The following is a 23,190-nucleotide window of genomic DNA, read 5'->3' on the forward strand; positions in this document are numbered from 1 at the left end:
GGAGAAAGACACCAGGCGAAGGTACCCAAAAGTGGGGGAGTGTAATGGAGAAATTTTAGAAGAACAGGAAGAGATAAAGGGAAAAGAGAAAAGAAAAGGACAAAGAATGAGACTGAGTGGAGAGACTGGAAACTAAAAAAAAAAAAAAAAAGAAAATGGCACAAAGCCAATTAGGACCCCACAGAATAAAAGGAAGAATCGGAAGGGGGATGAGATGAGAATGGAGGTAGAAATGGAAGATGAAGGAAGCCGGTAAAGACACCAAGAATAGAAGAAGGCACAAATGAGTTTAAGGTCAGCAGCTTAGGTCTTAGGGACTGATTTTTTTTTTTAATAACCTCAACGATATAAAAGGGTAAGATGAAATATAGAAGGGAAAAATACCATGGCTCTGAGAATCCAAACAGCAGACTGATCCGTGTTTTAGAAAGCCGATTATTAATAATGGGAAAATGTGTTGTGTGTGAAGGTGTGGAAGATGAAGCCTTGCTGCATTGCTCACTCATATTCTTCCTAAAGTCTGACTCCTTTTGATAGGCACATGAGACTGAAGTTACATAGTGGAGAAAAAAATAACACTGAACAATCCTTCAAAGCTTAAAATCTTGGTTTACCACTTTGTTTTGTCTCCATTCTAGAATCTAAAGCAGGAATTGTCTTGATAGTCTCAACGGCATACAACATGTAAAACCGTTGTTGTTACATAAATAAAATAAAACCATTTTTTTTACGCCCACACTTGATGTGTCTACTTACACAGGGAGTATGAGTAATGGAAGAAAGTTATCACCAGTCAAAGAATGCTTAATAGCTCATGCAGTTAATATTTGGCATGCTGTTTTCATTACAGTAGATGGTATAGCTCAAGGTAGGCAGGATACAAACATAATCCTGTCCCAAAGAATTCACAAAAGCACTAGTAAGATACATCATCTGAATTATGAAAGATATCTCTCAAAGATGATGAAAGAAGCAGCTTGTAGTACTATCAGGGTACCTATGACTCTGCTGTGGCTCAGTTTGGTACCGGACTAAATTTCTTTTGGGGGTGTGGGTCATCACAGCACTGTGCAGCACTGGTGGGGACATCTTGCTCTGGCTCAACTGCATGCCAAGAGCTGTGCTGTGCTGAGGAAGAAGGTGTTCCTTCATGCAGTAAGGCTGGAGCAAAGAGCCATCCAGGAAGGGATGGAGAGGAGACTGAGCAGGAGGTATGAATGCAAAGGGACTGTGGCTGGCGGGAGGAGGCGACACCGGAGCAGCTGGGTAGTGACCACGGTGCACCGATCCCAGCCTCCTGCTCCAAAGTGACCGAGTGTGATAAGCGGCACAGGGGCTGGAGACCAGAAGAAGGGCACGGAGGTGTCTTTCTCTAAGTTCATTTGTGTTGTTTTTTTTATCTAATTCAGGAATCAAAAGTTAAAAGTTAGTCTTAATTGGTGATAAATGAGATTGATTGAAATTCCTTGACATAAACCTTTTGTTGCCCGTGATACCTGCACAGGCTTTGCTTCCTCAGCTTGCACGGTGCTCAGGGTACATACAGCAAGAATAGAGACTTAAACATGGCCAAGCTGAACTGGACCACTGATCGCTCCCTCTTGGCCAAAGTCTCGCTGCTTAAAACGGCTGGTAACAAAGCATGCAGAGTGGTCTGTAGGTGGGCCTGTAATGGGGTAATCTCCTCCCAGGAAAAGTTTCTTAAACACCCACACGAAGGAATGCAGTGTCATCTTATTATAGGAATAAATGCAGGCAAGTGTAATGGCCTGAAGCAAGAGTGATCTATTTTATTGATCCCTAACGCACAGCTTTCACTCTGAAGAACATGTAAAGCAATAGGCTGTAATAGCCTGCTCTCAGCCTCCAGAGAGCAGGGGAAAGTCATTGTCAGGATTTATCTTTGGGAAGCAAAGAACTCATAAGCAGCCCTGAGGGGGGGAAAGGCAATCGTACAAAGTCTATTGGTTACCTGATAATAGAAAAAGTGACGTTCCCAAATGTGCCAAATAATAGCCTGTTTCGTACTAACAATATAATTCACTGGGGATTATGTGAAGTTTGTCCTCATTAAGGTCAGGGAATGGCCTATTTTTGCATGTCTGAAGGCAGGGAAGATGGTCTGGAGCCTGCTGGCAGCCTGAAGAAGGAATATATAACAGATGGAGGGCCAAGTTCAACTCGCAGCCACCTATGTCTGCCATAAGGAGAGAGAGCTGGAGGCTGCATATTTGAAGCATGCCATGTTGTGGCTTGTTTTCACATGTCACCTCTATGGTACCTCTCTGAACCTCAGCGCCCAGCTATGCCGGAGAGCAGAGCTTGAGGGGTGCATGATAACCACTGCCTTTCCTGCTGTGGGGCTCCACTCAGCTTCCTGGAGAGTAGCTAATGCTTACTCTCCTCTGTAGAAGTACAGTGCTAGTGCATCAGGTGTGCTGTGCTAACTCTGACTTTTAGATCCTGGCATTTTCTTTTCTGTGGAAGCCATAAAACTTTCTTCTCCTTCATATAAATCTTTTTTTTTTGTAAAGGTGGCTATGTAAATCATTATATGTCTGTTTGTTTAAGAGATTTTAATTTTACATCAATGGCAAACTACAATAGTAGTACAATGGTAGGGGGAGAAGCTCAGTATCCCCAGATTTCCAATGAAAGGCATCAGGGAAGCAAACATTTACAGAAACTGATGTTTAAATATGCTGATTATAATAATATGCCATGAGCCATGTGCATGTAAGTAAAATGTACAGTGGCTCATGTCACAGAGAAAGGCAGAGTATGTAACTGAGAATATGGATTAGGAGATACTCTTCCATGCCTAAAAAATGATTCTCTAAATGACGGGTGTAACAATGACTTCCTATGGGCCTCCATAAATGGCATAAGCACTTTTTTCTTTAAAAAAAGTTAAAAAAAAATATTGAGGTTGTAGTTAAGCCATTTTCACTTGAGACTTAAGCATCTCCTTAGCAGATATTGTGGAAGTGTTTGATGAATGCAGACTCAGAAGTACCATTGGGCTTTTTGGAGGTGGATGAGTAACATCCACAAAACTAGACCCATTGTATGAGATTTCAGTAATGTATTGACCTTAGTTTTGTCAGTGTCTATGCCAACTGCAGGAAATTCTGTTCTCCGTGCAATCAAGTAAAGCTGTTAAGTCAGGTTGCATCTGCTTTTATTTCCCCCCACTCTTGTTATAGTAGGTTTTTATTTTCACTGGGGAGAATGACACTCTTGTCACTGCCACCAACAGAAAATGGTCCTGGTTTAATATGATTCTTCTTTTTCTTTCCTTTTGTATCAACAGGAGAGGCTGGAGAAAAGGGGGAGAAAGGTGCTCCAGGTCGTCCAGGCAGAGTTGGGCCTCCAGGAGAAAAAGGTATCTTTATTAAAGAAGATATTTTGAAAGTCATTGCTGACCAAATGCTGCCTTTTCTTGTGAGGCAATGAAGATGGGGATCCTCTCTCCCTTTTCTGGGTGACTAAATCATCCTTGGACATTTTCATGTACTATTGTTGTGTTTTAGCCCAGCCCCCCCCTGCCGCTCGCTCACACCACTGTGGTGGGATGGGGGAGAGAACTGAAACGGTAAAAGTGAGAAAACTTGTGGGTTGGGACAAAGACGGTTTAATAGGTAAAGCAAAAACTGTGCATGCAAGCAAAGCAAAAGAAGGAGTTCATTCATTGATTCCCATTGCAGGCAGGTGTTCAGCCATCTCCAGGAAAACAGGGCTCCATCACATGTAATGGTTACTTGGGAAGACAAACGCCATCACTCTGAACATCTCTGTTTCCTCCTCCTTCCCCCAGCTTTTATTCCTGAGCACGATATCATCTGGTATGGAATATCCCTTTGGTCAGTTGGGTTCAGCTGTCCCGGCTGTGTCCCATCCCAGCTTCTTGTGCACCCCCAGCCCACTTGCTGGTGGGGTGGCGTGAGAAGCAGAAAGCATAGCCTTGGTGCTGCGTAAGCGCAGCTCAGCAGTAAAGAAAACGTCCCTGTGTTATCAACACTGTTTTGGTCACAAATCCAAAATATAGTACCCTACCAGCTACTACGAAGAAAATTAACTCTATCCTAGCCAAAACCAGTACAACCGTATGCACTTATTCGTAGACTAACTATTGTTTTCTGGTCAAAAAGATTCATTTTGGAAAAAAAACCTTCTTGAATTTTTAGAAAGGTCTCTGTGAAGAAAGGCATCATAATGTCTTCTTCATAGTTTGCCTTCTGCAAATGAATATCTCCTATTAGAGCAGAGGGAAAAAAACCATGAGGCTCAATTTTCTTATTTGCTTTTTTTGTAAATGTGAACATTCACAATACCTTAATTAAAACCACTGAGGGCAGGCAGTAGGCCATAATAGGCAGAGGTGGCCATGAGTGATTCCACTTCTTTTGGATCGCAGTTCAGTAATATTTATGGAAATATGATGATAATGCTGTTTGCATTGTAGTTAAAAAATATTTGGAGCTTGAGTGGAATGGTGTTCAATAGTATTCAGCTATACAGTTAGAGAAAAACATGGCATTTCTGTCTTGCAGGAAATTCTGTCTTTTCACATTTGTTTTTATCCTGAAGAAAGGAGGAAACTTGACCTTCATAAGTTTTCCAGGAGATGCACATTCTGAAAAATTCACATTAGGAGTAGCCAAAACCTTTTATTTCAATATTGAAATTAAATATTTGACATTCCTGTCATCGGAACGATGGATTTAGTTAGTTTTTACTGAACTGAATTTACAAGCTTCCTTTCAAAGCAATCACAGTGGTAATTTACACTTCCTTATGATGATGCACGATCTGTTCTATAGTTCTTTCGGGCAATTATGGGAGTCTGATACCTGCAGTTTTCCCTGGGACCAAAATCCATAGCCAGAGCTCTTCCCCCTACAATGCATTGAAAAATTTATAACTCCCATGAGGGGTGTGTGTATTCAGCCAGTGTATTTCCCTTACGGAGTTGTACCCTTCAAGGACAACTCTTATAAAAAATATTGGAACTAAAATTTCAACTTTTGCAAGGTAATGCAGCATGAAGAGAAGTTAAAGTACCACAGAATAATTTAGGTTAAAAGGTCATAAAGAGCTCATGTAGTCCAATCTCCTTCTTAAAAAGGGCAGACTTAAAATTAGATCAGGTTGCTCAGGGTCTGGTCCAGTAGACTTTTGAAAATCTCCAAGGATGGAGAATACACATCCTTTTTGATCGGTCTGTTCACTAGTGTCAATGTGAAAGACCTTTTTGTTAGGGCCAACTGAAATTTTTCTTGTAGCTTGTGATCATTGTGTCTTGTCCTGTCACTGTGGGTCTCTGAGGAGGCTGCATCTTCTCTACAAACCACTTGTAGATATTGGAAGGCTGCAGATAAGTCCCCTGTACCTTTCTCTACTCCAAGCTAAATAAAACCATCTTCAGCTGGACTCCAGTTTGCTTCTCTTGTACCAGGGCCCAAGAATCTCTGGGTCCTTTTAGGCAAAGGAGTTTTTTGGCCAGCCTTCATCAGTGCATCACAGGTGAGGAACTTAGTTTCTGGCTGAATGCATGATATTCCTGTCAACACATTCCTGCCATTTGTCAAGCTTCTCCTGACTGGCAGTGCTGCCCTGCAGCACACCAACCACTCCTGCCAGCATGGGGTTCCTGGGAGACTCACAGAGGAGCCTTCCACTTCTTCCTCCTTGTCTCTGATGAAGGACTGGTTCCTGAGGAATGGCACTCATTATCAGCTGCTAATTAGGCTTCATCAGCCTTGCAACAGCCTTAGCTAGCCCTTTCAGCATCCTTGAATGCCTTCTGCCCAGTGCCATGAACCTGTGTGCATCCAGGTGAAGTAGTTCCTAACTCAGTCGTCCTCTACTGTGAGTAGCATGTCCTTCCCAAATCTTTGCTACCAGACATGAAGAACTGGGAGACCAGAGAGCACACCTTGCCAAGGCAAAGAAAGCACTAAGTACCTTAGCCTGTCCTGTGTCCTTTGTCACTAGGCTCCCTTCCTCCTGAGCAGAGCACCCATGTTATCCTTGGTCTCTCTATTTTTTTTTTGTTTTTTTTTTTTACTGCTGCCTTAACTTACTGTCTTACATGTTGTCTTTCATACCCATAGTGGAGGCCAGCTCCAGCTGCACTTTGTCATTACTTCATCCCTTCGTGCCTGGGGAATACTCGTATATTACTTTTTGGTAGCCTGTCCTGGTATCCACCTCCTGCATGCTTCCTTTCTGCATTTGGTCTCAGTTCCAGCCAAGCTGACCTCCTGCTTGCAGCAGAATCTGCTCATTTTCCTGTACATTGCAATGGGTAGTTCTTATGCTTTAAGGAAATTGTTCCTTAAGACTGAGAAGCTCTTTCTGGGCCCTTTTGTACTTCATAGCTGCCTCCAGTGGGATCCTGTCTATGAGTTCCCAGAACAAGCCGAAGTCCAGAAGCCCAGGGCTTTTATCCTGCTGCTTGCCTTCTTCACTTCCCTCAGAATCTCAAATGCTGTTATCTCATGAAGGCAGTCATGGTCATTGCAGCCAAGGCTGCTGTTGACTATTATATCCACAGCCAGAGGGTGTGTGAATAACAGGTCAAGACTATTATCTCCAGATGGAAACCCAGTACTTGCATTAGATAATTGTCCCTGATGCACTTTCTGGATTGATTGCCTCTTATGGTGCTGCTCTTTCAGAAGATGCTGAAGTAGCTAGCCTCTGATTATGGAGCTCTGACAGTTAAAAGAACTCTTCACATCCAGTCCCTCTTCTTGACAGGTCAGTCTGTAATGAATGCCCACTATGACGTTCCCCTTGCTGGCCTCCCCTCTGAATCTGATTTACAGGCTTTCAGTAGACCAGTTGTCTGTTAGGAAGCAAAGCTCCATGCATTCAAGGTGCCCACTGTCCAGAACATAATCCTTGTCTTGTCATCCCTGCCTGTCCTTCCTAAAGAGCAATATCCATCCACTGCAGCACTCCTGTTGTTCTGGCTGTCCTGTCATACCTGGGCAATTGATGTCATTAAACAGACTCTCAGTTCTTCCGTTTTTTTCTCAGACTGTGATAATTTTTGTACAAGTGTTTGAGATGGGCATGTGGTCATACTGCTTTCTCATGGGGAGCTTGAGAGCCTCTCCTGTTGTGCTGTCTTGCATGTTTCTCTAGCTTGGCATTTTATCAAATCAATTCCAAATGTTGTGGACCATCTGAGAAGTGGAAATATTTTTTTTTCAGTCAGACTGATCCATTGTGTAACATTTAATTTATACATTTTATGCTGCAAAATTGCATTTATTTGGAAAATCATTATAATAAGGAAGGCTTGATTAACTCTAATGATAACTTTCCAGTTTTCCATACCTCCAAAAGCCCAAAATTCTGATGAGACTGAAAGAAGAAACACTGAAGTGAAAATTCACTGCAAGAAAAACATACCTGAAACAGAAAAGAGATGAAAGAAAATTGAATATTAATGCATACTATATCTGTATTTTTCCAGGCAGTGCTTTCAGGTTAATCACAGGCAAAATTTCTTAACCGCTTCTGTAGTAACATGTTTTTTACTCTTTATGCATCCAGATTTGACTTGACAAATGTATATTCTTGGAATATTTGGTAAACAACTTTATTTTAGCATAGTAAGAAATTTCTACAAACAAGCTCCTGTTTAAAGTGAATTCTAATTAACTAATCCATTAATGCTGTATATCTTGTAGATATTTGTCTTCATCAACTCCTTTCCACAAATGCTTCTCTAAAGAACAATAGTTGCCTTAAAAACAATTTGGGCCAAAATGGTGCCAGATTTCATCATGGTACAATATCCAATGTATTTTCTGAGTGTCACAGTGTTGACTGGATAAGCAAACAGACTTCACAGATGTAATTTCTACCGTATGGCAAGGACACAGAAGAATAAACCAGCCTTGACCTAGAAAAAAACATTGTCTTCTTTTCAGTCTCTAGTTAACCTCCACAGACAGTGTGTAGTGCCCAGACCTGAAGTTAAGCTCATGCATAAATACTTTTCTAGACTTTCAAGCTGAATGAGAGTGACTCAACTGTATATTCTCTTTGAGCAGTCCAAGGGTTTTCCCCTTGGTTATCCAGAAGCTGGAACTTTGATGCAAAAATAAAATACAGCAATTATCTTGGAAAAAATCATGCAAGCCAATAACACTGAAATATCCAACACACTGACATTTTTTTCATATTAGGTTTTTCATCTTATTTATGGAGGGATAAGAACTGAGCATCATTTGGAGTTTGATATTTTGTTCGTGATGTTCTCAGAAATAACTAGGTAATTACCTTTTTACTGGACAGATCATATAATATCCATTCATGATCTGCTTTTGGGCTTGCTTTTTTCTGTTTTTAACCTCTTGATGGGCATACACCACTGATGTCTTTTAAAGTGCTGGCCAAGTATTTTAAAACCTCAGTTGGTGTAAAGCTTAGACCCGTGATCCAGCTACTTAACATATAACTTAGTGGATAATGAAGGATGGATGAAATTGCCTCACTTTGCATTTGCCCTTTCTAAGAGCATACATGGATGATCACAGCAGCCCTGTTTCTGTGCATTAGCCTGTTAAACTTCAGTCGCTGTGTTAACATGTGTTTGACCCCCTGTATTTCTATTGAAGCCTGATAATTGCTGTCTTATTGGGCTAATATTTGGCTTCTGTTGATGGAAACTGCTAAATTTCATTGTATTTTTCTGCTAGTTGAGTAAGTGATGGTTTACATGAGGGAGAAACTGTAATTCTCCTGCAACATTTGTAGAGTTTCCTACTTCTGTTGTTAATTTACATTATCAAAATCACAGTAGTATTTTTTTTTTCCTTTCCCCTTTCTTTGTTTCATTTCTCAAGCAAGTTCATCTGAGGAAAATGTGCTTAGTTTCTTTGAACTCCTTAGGTGTGTAATAATCAGTGAACAAGTAACTTACAAAATAAATGGTTTTCTTATGATATATTTGCCCTGAAATGAACACCTTAAGGTTAGAAGGTGCTGCAGATGTTTTTATCATATCCTTTCCTCATGATATTTTGAGGTTTTGGTAGTTTAGAAACTGATAAACTTTAAAACGTTTTGGTGCTTACCTGAAATCAATCTGGTTCTCTGTCCTGATGTTTCAGGGTGACATCACACATCTTGATGTCTTTGGGCACTGATTAAGGTTAAATTCCACTTACTTTCGTCATTGCTTTTAATTAATTGTATAGGTCAATTATGATGCATAGCATGTCAGCAGAATATAAAACTGTGTTGGCCTCATGTAAAGCATAGAGCACTGGATTGAGTACAATGGCTGATTCAGATGAAAGTAGCAAGTTTTGGGGCGTGAAGTTCATAGATGTAACTTTCTCCACTTGCACTAATTGCTGTACTGTGCTTCCCCATGTTGGGAGTGAACTCTGTATAACTGAATCAAGACCCAATCTGTGAGGCCATAGCTTCCATGCGTACAAATTCCACACAGCTATTTCAATAACAATACTGTGAATATTCCCAGAGTAGCATGGATTCTGCTTATGGCAAACAAAATAAGGAGGATAGGGTGAGTTTACTGTTGGAACTCTTCAAAGGAAGAGTACATTAGAGTATTTTAATTTCAGCCTTTATACGTTATACCTCTTTTATACTCAGTTATTATAACGGTATGTGAAGCAGAGTCACCTACTATTCTTAGGCTTGGAACTCAGCTGTCTCTACCTTTGCACTGTTAGCACAGTGATCGTGGCATTTGCCAGCTAACACTTTCCCAGGTGATTCTTGGGCACATTTTGGGAGCTAACACAATGAGCAGCTTGCAAGTGATTACCCTGGATTGAAGACTAAGAGAATTTAATATTGTGGAGTGTACCATTCTTGGCCACCTAGTTCTCACTGCCAGGGAACAGTCCCAGGCATTTAGTTTACTAGTACAGGCATAGCCTCTTAAGTGGGAGAGAAGACTCATTAATTTAACTGGATTGGAGCCAGAGTGCTCAGTCATTTGTAGAATCAAATTCTAAAGAGAGGTAATAATATCTTAATTTATATTTTAGTATTACTGATTGCTCATTAATATGTAATCAATCAATCCTTTACATTTCTGAGTCAACTTTTACATGAATTTATTGCTCGCTAAGGAGTACTGCAGGCAGGATTCCATATAAAAGTCCTGACATTGGCAGTTGTGGATTCACAAAGTGGGTATCTGGTTCAAAACTGTATTTGAATTCCACCTGAACTCAATAGGATTTTCAGAAAATCCCTGCTAAACTGAGTGGATAAAAAGATGGCAGATGGGCTTCAGCGTAAATAAATATATTGCCTAGGGACATTAGGGATGCATGATTTAATCATACTTACACGATGCCAAACCCCAGAACTGTCACTTAAAACTCAAGAACTGCTCTGAAGTCATTAGCAGCAGCTCCAAAGCCAACAAAACACTACCCATCATCAGAAAAGACACCTAGGACAAAACAGGAAGCTCATTTTTGCAGCTGATTTTGCTCTGTATAAAAGCCTGATGTGCACTGTCTCAAGTAGTGAATGGGGTTCTGGCCTCTGTCTGTCAAGAAGGACATGAGAGGTCAGAGAGGGGCACCAGGAACGTGAAGAAGATGGAGGAGCTGCCTCATAATGAGAAACTGGACAGATTGAGACTCTTGCATCTGTACAGAGGAGTCTAAGGAGGATATGATCAAGGTCACAGAATCCCCAGATCCCATCACACTGGAACTAGGAGGCACATACTGAAACCGCTGCGGGACTTTCAGCAACTCCACCTGCAATGGACTACAGATTGTGGCTGGAGTTGCATGATCTCCCTGTATTGCACCTTCTGCTTCCACTGTGGGAATCAAAGTCTTGGGCTGGAGTGACCAGTGGCCTGAACAAGCTTGATGTTATGTTGTAAATGTAATTCTGACAAGATACATGCTTCCTAAGGGTAGTTATTTGTATTTGTGTGCATCTGAATATAAACTCCTCCATTCAGGAATGGACCATACTATTTCCATTTCTTTTGTTTTGAATGTACTTTAAGATCCTTTAAACTTCTCTGCTGCCTTCCTAGATTGTTTTTTTTTTTTTTTCTTATCATCTTTTGTTTTCTTTGCAAATTTTCCAGCCTTTCTGATTTCTAGTCAGTATGGATTGATAATAGTTTCCTCTTTCTCCTCCCCCCCCCCCCCCCCCCCCCCCCCCCCCCCCCCCCCCGCTTTTTGTTATGCAAAGCTTTCAAAGTTTCACTTTGTCATTAACATACCTGTCTAACATGACTGGGATGAATTGCTGCTAAGAGGTGTTTATTTCTCCATTGCCTACCAAGGGAGCTTAGATATATAGCTTAAACTAAAAACCTAGCTTTCAGGTGGCTAATGCTAGGTGAAATTAATTTGCCCCAACTACATAAAATACCACCTGGGATTATCCACTGTTCATTCATGTAAGATTTAACTGTATTGTCACCACTGTCCCTAGTCAATTACCAACCTTCAGTGGTGTGGAGAATTCAGGTTATTTATCGTAAAGCAGAATCACAGAGTGGTCGGGGTTGGAAGGCACCTCTGGAATCATCTAGTCCAACCCCCTGCTAAAACAGGGTCACCCAGAGCAGGTTGCACAGGATTGTGTCTAGGCCGGTTTTGAATGCTTCCAGAGAAGAAGACTCCACAGCTTCTCTGGGCAGCCTGTGCCAGGGCTCTGCCATGCTCAAAGGAAAGAAGTTCTTCCTCATATTCAGGTGGAACTCCCTGTGTTGCAGTTTGTGCCCATTGCCCCTTGTCCTGTCGCTGGGCACCACTGACAAGAGCCCGGCCCCATCCTCTTGGCACTCGCCCTTCAGACATCTGCAGGCATTGGTAAGGTCCCCTCTGTCTTCTCTTCTCCAGGCTAAACAGGCCCAGTTCTCTCAGCCTTCCCTCATAAGAGAGATGCTCCAGTCTCCCCATCATCCTTGTAGCTCTCTGCTGGGCCCTCTCCAGCAGTTCCCAGTCTCTCTAGAACTGGGGAGCCCAGCACTGGACACAGCACCCCCGATGTGGCCTCACCAGGGCAGAGCAGAGGGGCAGGATCACCTCCCTCCACCTGCTGGCCATGATCCTCCTGATGCACCCCAGGGTCCCACTGGCCTTGGCCACCAGGGCACACTGCTGGCCCATGGGCACCTTGCTGCCCACCAGAGCTCCCAGGCCCTTCCCCACAGAGCTGCCTCCCAGCAGGCCAGCCCCAGCCTGTACTGGTGCGGGGGGTTATTCCTGCCCGGGGGCAGGACCCTACACTTGCCTTTGCAAGCAGTACTGTAGTCTATTGATATATTCAGAATTTTCTGATTTCCACTTGCTAATAGTTTTAAAAAGTTAGATGTCCTGAATGTAGATTACTGCCATACCATAACATCATTATTTCTTTTAAAAATACTGTTCTCATTCTAGTCAGGCTAACTATTTGCATTGGGAATACTGACTGCTGTGAGACTAAGGAGGTACGCTGAGGGAAAACATTGCAAATTTAGTTTGTATCTTACATTATTTTTCTAAGTGTCCTCTGCAGTTTGCTGTCAAATATGGCACTAAAGTCAAGAGGCCTTTGTTCTGGTTTGGTACACTTCTACCTTCATTGTTCGGTAGGTGTCTGTGATGTCCGCTATGTCAAATCATGAAGAATTTCTATCTGATTTGTCTTCAAATTCTTAAGTTCGAGATCCTTAAGTACTGCTGTCTTTCCTTTGACACGATTCAATTCCATTTGTCTGTGACAAGGTGATTTTGTGTTTCTGCTGGGTTTGTCTTTTTGACACCTTTTTCTTTTTTTAAGTAGTTTTATACCTTCCTGTCTGTTCCAATTAATGCTGTCTGAAGAGATTTGGCATACTGTATGAAGACCCCCAGTTATACTGTTGCACAGAGCTGAAGCCCTCATTTTTTGACTTGTGGTGCAGCCCACCATCCATCTCTGGTATTTTATTTCTTCTCTTGTTTGTGGGTCTGAAAAGGCCACCAAGGAAATTATTTAGTTTCCATCTCTTCAGTTACTTCCAAAATCCTTTAAGTCTCCTATAATTGGTTTCAGTGTTTCCCACCTCCATTTGAGAGGTGACAGATTACTTACTTCATATTCTCCATTCAAACTTTCTGTTAGATTTCCTACTTTTGGTCTATGGAGATTTAATGTCTTTCATTGTCCTAATTTCTTTCCAGCTCTCACTTCCTGATTTCATTAAGACTCTTTAGACTGCATTTTTGGCAATCATAGGGACACTAAAAAGGACTTTACAAAAGGTATTAAAACTTTTGAAACCCTCAAGGCAGATGGGTCTCTCTTGAAACCTTGTGATTTATTCTGCAGAAGAAGCAGAATAAGCAAGCCCCTGGAGCAGAAGCAGGGGTTAGTCACTGTAAGAGAAAACCAAATCCAAACAGTTCTTTTAATGAGCACAGGAGACTTAATGTATGTCTTCATTGTTTGAGATAACACACTTTTACTTCTGAGCAGATCACGTAGCTATTACTGGCTATTACTGAGAAGTAGTTCGTTTTCTGGGCAGTATTTATGAGAAAGAAAGTGAAATAATTTGATATATGGTATTTTATTTATGCATTAGATCAATATGGTTAATTAATTTCAGGTGTAGCAACCTGGAAAGAGAAAGCATTCAAACATCTGACAATCTGTTATGGTAATCCTAATTCATAAATATCCAAAGCAAGACAGGTCACTTTCAGAGCAACTTGATAAACTCATTATAAGCTGACACTTTAGAGATTTTCAAGGAAATGCCCTCTCGATATGCTATCTATATTGGATAAATACCCAATGGTGGCATCTGTACCTTTATAACCTGCACAGCCCAAAGGGTTTGCATCTTTAAGGCAAGACACGAATCTGTTCTGAAAGTGAAGCTAAATTCCAGAAAGTAGATCTTCAGCTAGCTGAAGGGATTACTTCCATTCTTCCAATCAGAATATAAAGCATAAGAGAAAAATATTTTTGGTTTCTGGTAAAATTTCCTATTTGAGTCCATGTCCAGTAGTGACTGAATTTGATCCTTGTTGGAAACAAAGGAAAACCATCGATTGTAAGATTTGCCAGTAATTAATTAGACCAAAAAGCCATACACATTCGGCTTTTCTCAGTTCAGAGGAAATTATTTCTTTTTGACTCATGCCATCAAGTGACAGTTACTTGAGACTTCATGGAGTAATGTAGAGGACATCTCTTAGCCCAGTGGTGATCAGTTTATATTCTGAAACTTGCTACTGATTGCACTTTTAAGTTAAAGGTAATAATGAAATGGATCTTAAAATTATCTGGCTCTTAAAAATACATAGAGGAAACTTGTGACTGTTTGTCCAATTGTAGTAACAACAGAGGGCAACAGATCTTCAGTTGTCATAGATCCACAACTGACACTGAACTATGACAATTTACACAAGTTTAGTTGCTGGATCCCTTTGGTAGATTTTCCTCCTAACTTATCTTATTGATTCCTTGCTCCTGTGTAGCTGAACAGTGCATAACAATTGTTACTTTGAGGAAGGAAACAATCTTTTCAACAATCATTGAAAATACTGCATCACTATTGCCTAAAGCAGCCTCGTTTTGGGTTTCTGCAGGATGGGAGTCTCAGAAAGCATTTGGCTTCTCGTCCCTGTAGTCCCTCCATACCTGCTTTCCATTAACACTGTATGGTACAGTGTGACGCCTATCTTATATGATGTAGCTGTACGGCTGCCCTGCCACCAGGCCACATTTCTCCTTGAAATTATGATACAAAGAGGCCTAAATCTGATGGGAGAGCATTAGTTTGCTCCGGTGTTGCACCCAGAAAAGGGTATCACCAATGTACACTGAGATGCGATACTGTTTCCTGAGGCTCCTTGTGCCATAGGGGCTGCAGCATCAGGCAAATTCTGCCGCATTCACTGCATAGTGAGTGTAATGATACAACAGGTCTCACTTTGTGAGTCTCAGAAAGTCTACCTAAAACAAATCAGGAAATCTTTAAACCAATACCATAACCGAAGTATCATTTAGAAATAATAATCTGACAAGTCTGGACTATGTAGACTTTATTGACTATAAATAGCTTAGTTTAAGCGAAAACCTTCAGCCATGTGTAAACCTCATGTATTTACTATATTAGGCGACTAGTGCTTATTCGTTTCAACTGCTTATCTTCTAAACTTGTAGATGAGCTCTGTAGACATGGGGTTGAATGAGGCTTTGCTATTACAGGCTAAAGCTCTCTCAGGTTCACACCATTAAGATAATTATTTTTCATAATGTTTGAGAAATGCCATCCAGAAAAAGCATATGATGTAACAGGCATGCTTTATCTGTTTTATTAAGTGACATCTATACTTGGACTGTGACACACATTTTATTAGCAGTGCTTCAGCTTGGTTTGTGAAGACAGGGATGAAAAAGAAACTGCCTTGTTCTAGTGCAAATTCGTTTTCCCCTGAAGCCATTCTAATATTCACTTTGCATCACACAGGAAAGTACAACTAATAGAAAAGAGGTCAAAGTCAGACAAAGCAAGTGAATCAAGCTGTCTTATATTAGATTTCTGGGTATGCCTCATGAAGACAGATAGGTGACTGGCTGGTTCATGTAGATTTGTTGGCAATGTCAATTGACCTTAGGAGGTGGATAGTTGCCTTTTACTTGTAAAAACACAGCTAAGTAATATGATTTTTTAGCAGCTCCTTTGCTACAACTGCACTTTGAGGTATTCTGTAGAACTGTCTTTAAAATTCTACATTGCTGGCTTGAGTCAGACTTTTTATCAACATGTGCATGTGCCCATGTATATATATATATGTATAAATGTTTATGTAAGATTTCCATTAATTTTCATTTTTTATTAATGTAATCTTCAAATGCAAGAGCAAAAAATGAGCATGTGACTGCTTCCACAGTGTCTGTGTTGTATAAATAAGCCATTAAGCCCAAATTCAGCCCTCACTGTGGAGCTACTGTGTTAGATGAAACTGTCAGTTGTGCTTGGATCTGTCTTGGATCCTTTAGGTCTTCTCAGCTCCGTGATAGCTTTAATCCATTGATCCATCTGTACTAGAATCTGAATGAATCAGACTACATTGTGTCTTTTGTTTTTCTGTTACGTGTAGGAGAAATGGGGGACAAAGGACAGAAAGGCAGCATGGGACGGCATGGAAAAATCGGTCCTATTGGTTCAAAAGGTACGCTTAGTTAAGTTGTTTTTCCATTTATGTTTCAGTTGGAAAATCTGTGATCTTTTATGGTTGAGAAAAATACAGGGCTTGAAAAATAAGTCTCAGAGGTTACTATAATAGGGAGTTTCTCACGCTGTAGTCAGCCAGATGACTGAGATCTCTCAGCCAGTTACCTTTCGCTCTGACAGCAGTATATTTAGCCTTAAAACGGGGTGAGAATCCTGGTTTAAGGCTCAGTAAAGAACTTTGTGCACCATCACACAAGTGTGGACAGTTACAAGAAGTAGATTGGAAAATGCACTGTATTCTGGCAAATTTTAAGAGCCAGAAGACTTGAATTCTGATCTTGCATACTCCATAGGCTTCCTGTGTGACTTTAAGTCATTTGAACCAATGTTTACTTAAGCATCTAGGTTATGAATCTAGATCTAGGCACCAGCATAGCGTATCCAGCCCTTTTCCCTCTGCAGTGTTTGAACTTACTGGTTCTGTGAAGTTCATGAATGTCAAACAATGGATATTGGTACATGTTCTTTGTGTTCAAGTTTCCCAGCTTTGGTTGGCCTCTGTTGTGGAACACCTAGGACAGAAAAATCTTTGTTTTTCCTTGGGCATATTTCTACTTTCCACATTTGACTGTTACAACAGAAAAAATAAGTATGTGCTAAATGAACTGTTGACCAAAAAAGCTGCCTTAGATTTACATTCTTTTTCCTGTCTTTAGGTGAAAAAGGAGATAATGGTGACATAGGACCACCAGGTCCTAATGGTGACCCAGGTAATCCATGACACACCTTGTGTATGTGAAGGATTTTACGAGGTGCATGCATTATCACCAAAAATACATGTCTGTTTACATACTGGGGGAAATAATGAATAACATTTGTATAGGCACTGTAATATTTCACTGCAATATTTTCGAATTACTTAGAATTATTGAAGGTGCAGTAGTTGCTGGACTTGTAGTGTATTTGTTGAAGCAATGTCTCAGAGCTTATCGGAGGTATAATCACTCCTGAAGACTAGCAGGAACTAAAGTGCAACTGTCCGTATCATTCATCACCATTGCCAAGGGACACGTATGCATATCACACTCTGGCTTCCAGCCAACAAAAAGTTGGAAGTGCCTGGCCCTCCATGGATTATTGTTATAGAAGCAGGAGAATACCAGGAATACAGATCTTCCAGAGAAAAATGTCAAAGCCTAGTGTAAGAAGTGTAAGCCGTACAAAAGTAGCAGATTCAGATTTTACCCAATTTGTTCTTTCAAAGGTGAGGTACAGCAATTACTTTTCTCATAAGAAGATAATCTGTCACTCTAATTCTTGAGCCAGAGTACCATATACCTAGTCATCAAGCACAGTTTTGCGGTATAAGTACCCTAGGCTTAGGCTGACTTAGACAGCTAAACTGACTAATTGGGTGGTCAAATGCAGATTTGAATAATTACACACAGAACTGGAAACTGGAATTTATCCTTGTTTTGAAATTTGAGCTCACAGATACAACAATTATCCTTTTAGTATTCTCATTCAGATTATCTTTGTCAAACTAATACAGATTTGGGTTAATAGATGGTTTTCTATTGTCTTATTTTATTAGAAGAAGTACTGTAAATTCTGTACTTTCAAAAGTACAGAACTACATTTTGCAGGTAATTATGCGCTTTACATGTTTGGAACATTAGCCTTTTGGATCTACTGTGTTATGTTCCTCCTGAGGAACAGGCAAACAATGTGCTGTGCAGATTTTTGTTGTGGAAAATATACTCTTTGGAGAAGACTGAAGAGAATAATTTTATTCAAAATGAAAAATTTTGACAAATGTTTTTTGTTTTAAAAAAATCTGTATCTTTTTTTGCAGGGAATATCTGTCTGTGTTTAGGTTAGCACTAATCACGCAAGGCTGAAGCTTCATGGGACATGAACTGAGCTGTTCTGGATAGGCCAGGGCACTCATGAGAACCATGCAATGGTGCAGGGTAGCAAAGGCTCTAGGTTTCTGTCTGTTATTTGCCAGACAGCCCTCTTCAGGGCTGCCGGGCGGGACCTTTTGTTTACATAATTATTGAAATTAGATACCTTTTTGATTTTGGTGTGTCTGTATCATTTCACAGGCATCCCCTGTGAGTGCAGCCAGCTAAGGAAGGCTATTGGTGAAATGGATATCCAAGTGGCCCAGCTGATGACAGAACTAAAATTCATAAAAAATGGTAGGTTAATTTTATATAAATATTTTCCTTTCTTGTTCCCTCATTTTACCAGTGTAATTGCTCATAGAAAACGTCACTGTTCCGCATCTGACTTGTGAAGCTATTTTGGGGTGTACAGTAACTTGGTTTATAGAAATGCGAGTGCTCACTTTTCAGCACTGCCCTCCCCCGCAGCTGTTGCTGGTGTGCGTGAGACAGATAATAAGATATATCTGCTGGTGAAGGAAGAGAAAAGATACAAGGAAGCCCAACTCTACTGCCATGGAAGAGGAGGAACGCTGAGCATGCCCAAGGATGAGACTGCCAACAATCTGATTGCCTCGTACATCAACCAAGCTGGGCTAACCAGAGTTTTCATTGGGATTAACGACCTAGAGAAAGAGGGAAATTTTGTCTATTCTGACAGATCGCCCATGCAGACCTTCAACAAATGGCGCAGTGGGGAGCCCAACAATGCTTATGACGAAGAGGACTGTGTGGAGATGGTGGCATCTGGAGGATGGAATGATGTTGCATGTCATATTACCATGTATTTTGTCTGTGAATTTGACAAAGAAAATGTCTAAGCTTGTCTGCTCTTTCTTTATATTAAGACAAGTTTTTAAGCAGATTGTACAAGTTACGCCATGGTAATAGAGTACAAGTGGTATTTTGCAAGTATGTGGCATCAGTGTTGTACAGCTGTAAATAGAATTTAGGTATTTCAAATATCAGTATTTACCCTTCAGAAGGGAAGAGAAGTGATAAGATATAGCTTGGTTTTTCTGTAGGAAAATATATGTATTTAGATAAAAATGTGGTTTGGGGCTAAATTCTGCTCTGACAACAGGTAACAAATGCAATTGTGTGGCTGTAAGGGAAGGCAGAATTTGGCCTCTAGTTGATGGAGTGATTATTTCTGAAGAAGTAGATTCCTGATATTTTAGCTTAACAAAATTTTTAGTTATAAATGTTAATTGCTTGTAGTGCTATAGGGATATTTCAGCAAATATTTTGTATACTGTAGTTAAGTACAAATATTACTGTAAGTTTTTTGGATATGAAGGTATTACAACTTTTTTTTTTTTAAACTGCAAAAGCAAATCAACAAATAAGGAGTCCTACCAATTTTGTAATGTGTATTTACAGATGTATGACAAGGAGACACTTAAGTAAACTGAATTTTAGTGCTTTTTAGTGTTGCGGGAGGACAAAGTTCTTATAATTTAGTACTGAAAGAGGGATCCCAGCTAGATGGGTGTTTTGTTTTGGGGTTGACTAAAGGTAAAAGTAAGGTTTTGGTTTTCTGAATTCTTTAGCTGAACATGATTCAGTGCATGAAATATTTCAGAACCCAAATAATTTCTCAGAGTAAGCACGTTTCACATTTGTATAAGATGATCTTGGTGCATCTTGTTACAAAACAAACAGAATACCAGCCCTTCACGATTTAAGGCAGACTTCATAAATAGACAATGAATCTCATCAAACCAGTTTAGCTAGTAGTTCCCTTTGGTAGGAAAACAGCTTACATGTTTACTCAGTTTGTAAGGATGACCCCCTGAAAAACAGCAGAAGTTTCCAAAATTTTCCTGATTATGTATATAGCATTAATAAGTAATTTTGCACAAATAATTTATGTACCCAATTTACAATTGCATGTGATGGAAAATATGATGCGTATTTTAAAAAACAACAACATATTTTCACAAAGGTAACGATGAATTACTTTGGATCTTCCTAAGAGCCAGTTGCATATCTTACCTTGCTGCTAGGCATAGAAAGACGACTGCAAAATCTCTGACTGTGTTTTTTAAGGAATATCTTACACAGTGGTTTAAGATGATTTTTAAGGAGAAATTATCCTTTGTATAACATAGTTATAAAAATACATATCTGATCATTATGGGAGATTGGTCTACAGGATATCCACAGTGGATGTGGCAGTGGTCCCAGAGATTTCACTACCACGAGGCAAGACCCGCTCATCAACTCTACAGTGCTATGGTATATAAACAATCGATGGCCATAAAATTCTGTTTATATCTACAGAGTCTGACAATATTTGATGCAATGCTATTATTACATACCTAAGAAAACAAACCATTTTGCTTACTATAGTTACTCTGTGAGTGTGAATGCATTTTTTATATATATATATATGTTTGCTATTAATTTTGAACATCAGTAGTAAATTCCTATAATATTTGAATATCGGCCCAGCTCCAGAGCAGTCACTCTAAGAAATGAACGGACCTTTGATTGCTTTACTTTCTTTCTAATAAAGGTAGGTATGATTCCTATATGTTAGGTGTTCTTCCAACTATATATTGAAATCTATGAAATGATGCGAATAATGGCTCTACAGTAATATTCAAAGACTCTTTACAGAATTTGCAGGGAGGTAACAATTCCACTGAAGCAATTTGTTTAGAATAGCACCTTTTGAATATTATGATTGTTTTCTGCCTGCTATAGAAATCTTCAGAAACCATTTAAATCTCCAACGTAGTTTTGTTGAATCATTGTAGCTATATTAAAACAGTCCAAACCTGAGTTACAGATATCTGGAGCTCCACCATTATGTATGTCCTGAAGTTGCTAACTTTATTTTTCACCCAGGTTTTGAAAGTCTCTGTTGTAATGTTTGATTTCCTTCAGAAACATGAAAAGAGGCCTTTTGAGGAGGTGGGAAGCTTTTTCAGATGCCAGATTCTCCTATTTTAGCTGGAAGTCACATGATGTTTATAAAGATTGCCTTGATGTGTAGAGCATTTAAGCAGTCTCAATTTCTGTTAAAATTTAAGATGAAAAATAAAGTCAATGGAAAAAACATTTATTTCCCCCGGTTTTCATGTTCTTCAGGATATATTTTTGCAGCTCATGATATATGAGAAAGGAAATTAGCTGTATTGTTAGAGCCCTGCACGTTGTCTTCAACAGTCTTTATTTCACTATTTGGGCAAGGGGAGTAAGGCTAGTGTGTACGGTCTCCCCCTGTCCTGCAAGGAGTAAAGACTGCACATCTTACCCCTGCAAGGAACTGGGCAAGAAATGATGGAGGGGCTGGAAATGAATGAGCCCTTCATCATTTCTTTCACCCTCCAGTTGCTGACCCCCATAGGTGGACCCTTGCTGGAGGCAGAAATCAATGTTGCATGTGGTGCTTGGCCTGCGTGACGCCTGCTGATGTGCATGGTAAGACTTCCATTACTTTCAGTGGAATTTGGAGTTACTGTTTTAGAAAAAAATCAAATGGTAAATTAGTTTTATTTGGGGTATCTTCCACGTGCATTAAAACCTGCACTGTAATACAATTTCTCGTTTTGTGTGGCTGTATGGAAGCTTTTGGAACATGTCTGGCAAGCATGCACTGAGGTTTCCCAGACTACTCGTATGTGCTGTACTTTTTTTGATGGATGATTTTTCCTCATAAATATTTCCCCATCGCCCTTATTTATTTTATTCTTAATTAAGGGGCATGTTGGTGCTTTTTAAGAAGGCAACAATAACAGGGTCTGGTGTTGGGTTTTTTTAATGTAGTCACTCATTCATGCTTTTGAATGACTTCTTCAAATAAAATGCATATTTCATTGAACTATATTCTGCACCTTTAGCTGCTAAGTCTGTGTTGTTGTATTATTGATGTCAAGGCCAAATGTGCATCCCCCTTCTAGGAGATGACTTGGCAAAGGTAAAGCATTTAGCGGGCTGAGTCCAAGGGGAGCTCCATTGCTGGTGAGAGCCCTGTATCACTGTGAACAGCCCGGAGAGGACTGGATGATGTCTGACCCTGATCACCACATGGATTTGCCACTCCACACCCTGGCTCCTTGGTGGAAGGTGCTGCTCCCACCTGCCTTGTTATCCTGCTCTGCTCCTGGTTTGTCATCATTCATGGACCATCTGGTCCTTGCTGTGCCCTGACAGCAGACATGATTATCCCTGAAAATATGGTTTTGTGACATGCTGCAGGTTAGCAGCAGCTCCTCCCTGGCTGTGAGTTTTAAACTGTCTTGTGTCACAGAGAACTGTAAAAAATTAATATTTATACATGGGATATAGAGCATCTTTGTTCATATAAGTAAAACGGAGTGCTTTGTTTTTCATAAGCTCAGGAAATGCCAGTTCAAATATGCATTACAAAATAGCAGCTCGTTGGACTTTTTTTGTTACAGTTTGGATAAAAAGTGAAACAGGATGAAATAAAAAAAAAAAATAAAATTGTAAAATATGATGAAGGTTCAGAACAGACAAAGAAGTTTTGAAGTAGACATTTTTCAAGATCCTTCCTTTTGGAATTTTCCCAGATTCCATTTCTGAGTTCTGAAGCTTCATTTTGACCCATAAAGGGATATGATTTTTATATTATTGTTACTATGTTTTACACCATGTCAATAACAGTATTCAGTATAATACTTAAAATATTTTACTTTATTCTTGATGTCTTAATTTCCAGTGGGAACAAGTTATCTTTTTTAAAGTTCTGTTGTTTGCCATACTGCAAGAGTTTGACACTTGAATCAGTTTCTCCTTCTGGGACTGCTATGACACTGTAGACACTCTGAATAAAAAGCAGTGGATAGTTCAACCAACATCAGACAGTATATAATCTTACTGATTACAAAAATGATTCATTTAAGTATTATGCCATATAACTAGCAGTTTATGCGGTTACAAGTGTCCCATAATTAAATAAGATAAAAAAAATCCAAGCATTTTAAAATATGAAAATCTACAAATATACTTTCACCCTGATTTAAAATAAGAAGAAATGGCAGGGTAACTAAATTTCCAGTAAAGCAGACA

At 39.9% G+C, this 23,190-nt stretch overlaps 1 protein-coding gene across 2 annotated transcripts in view; it reads left to right on the plus strand.

Annotated features, from left to right (window-relative positions):
* COLEC11 (collectin subfamily member 11) overlaps window positions 1-21,216 on the plus strand; it is a 41,664-nt gene extending 20,448 nt beyond the window's left edge. Inside the window, exons 3-7 of one of the 2 annotated variants that reach the window (XM_040598827.1) lie at window positions 3,314-3,385; window positions 16,125-16,196; window positions 16,915-16,968; window positions 18,307-18,402; window positions 18,559-21,216. In XM_040598827.1, the coding sequence (XP_040454761.1) occupies window positions 3,314-3,385; window positions 16,125-16,196; window positions 16,915-16,968; window positions 18,307-18,402; window positions 18,559-18,968 (704 nt within the window). In that variant the 3' untranslated portion in view covers window positions 18,969-21,216. The remainder of the gene's footprint in view (window positions 1-3,313; window positions 3,386-16,124; window positions 16,197-16,914; window positions 16,969-18,306; window positions 18,403-18,558) is intronic. The other variant, XM_040598828.1, reaches the window with a different exon arrangement.
* The last annotated feature ends 1,974 nt before the right edge of the window (window positions 21,217-23,190 follow it).

This window comes from Falco naumanni, chromosome 6 (genome assembly GCF_017639655.2).
Source record: "Falco naumanni isolate bFalNau1 chromosome 6, bFalNau1.pat, whole genome shotgun sequence".
In the NCBI taxonomy this organism is placed as follows: Eukaryota; Metazoa; Chordata; class Aves; order Falconiformes; family Falconidae; genus Falco; species Falco naumanni.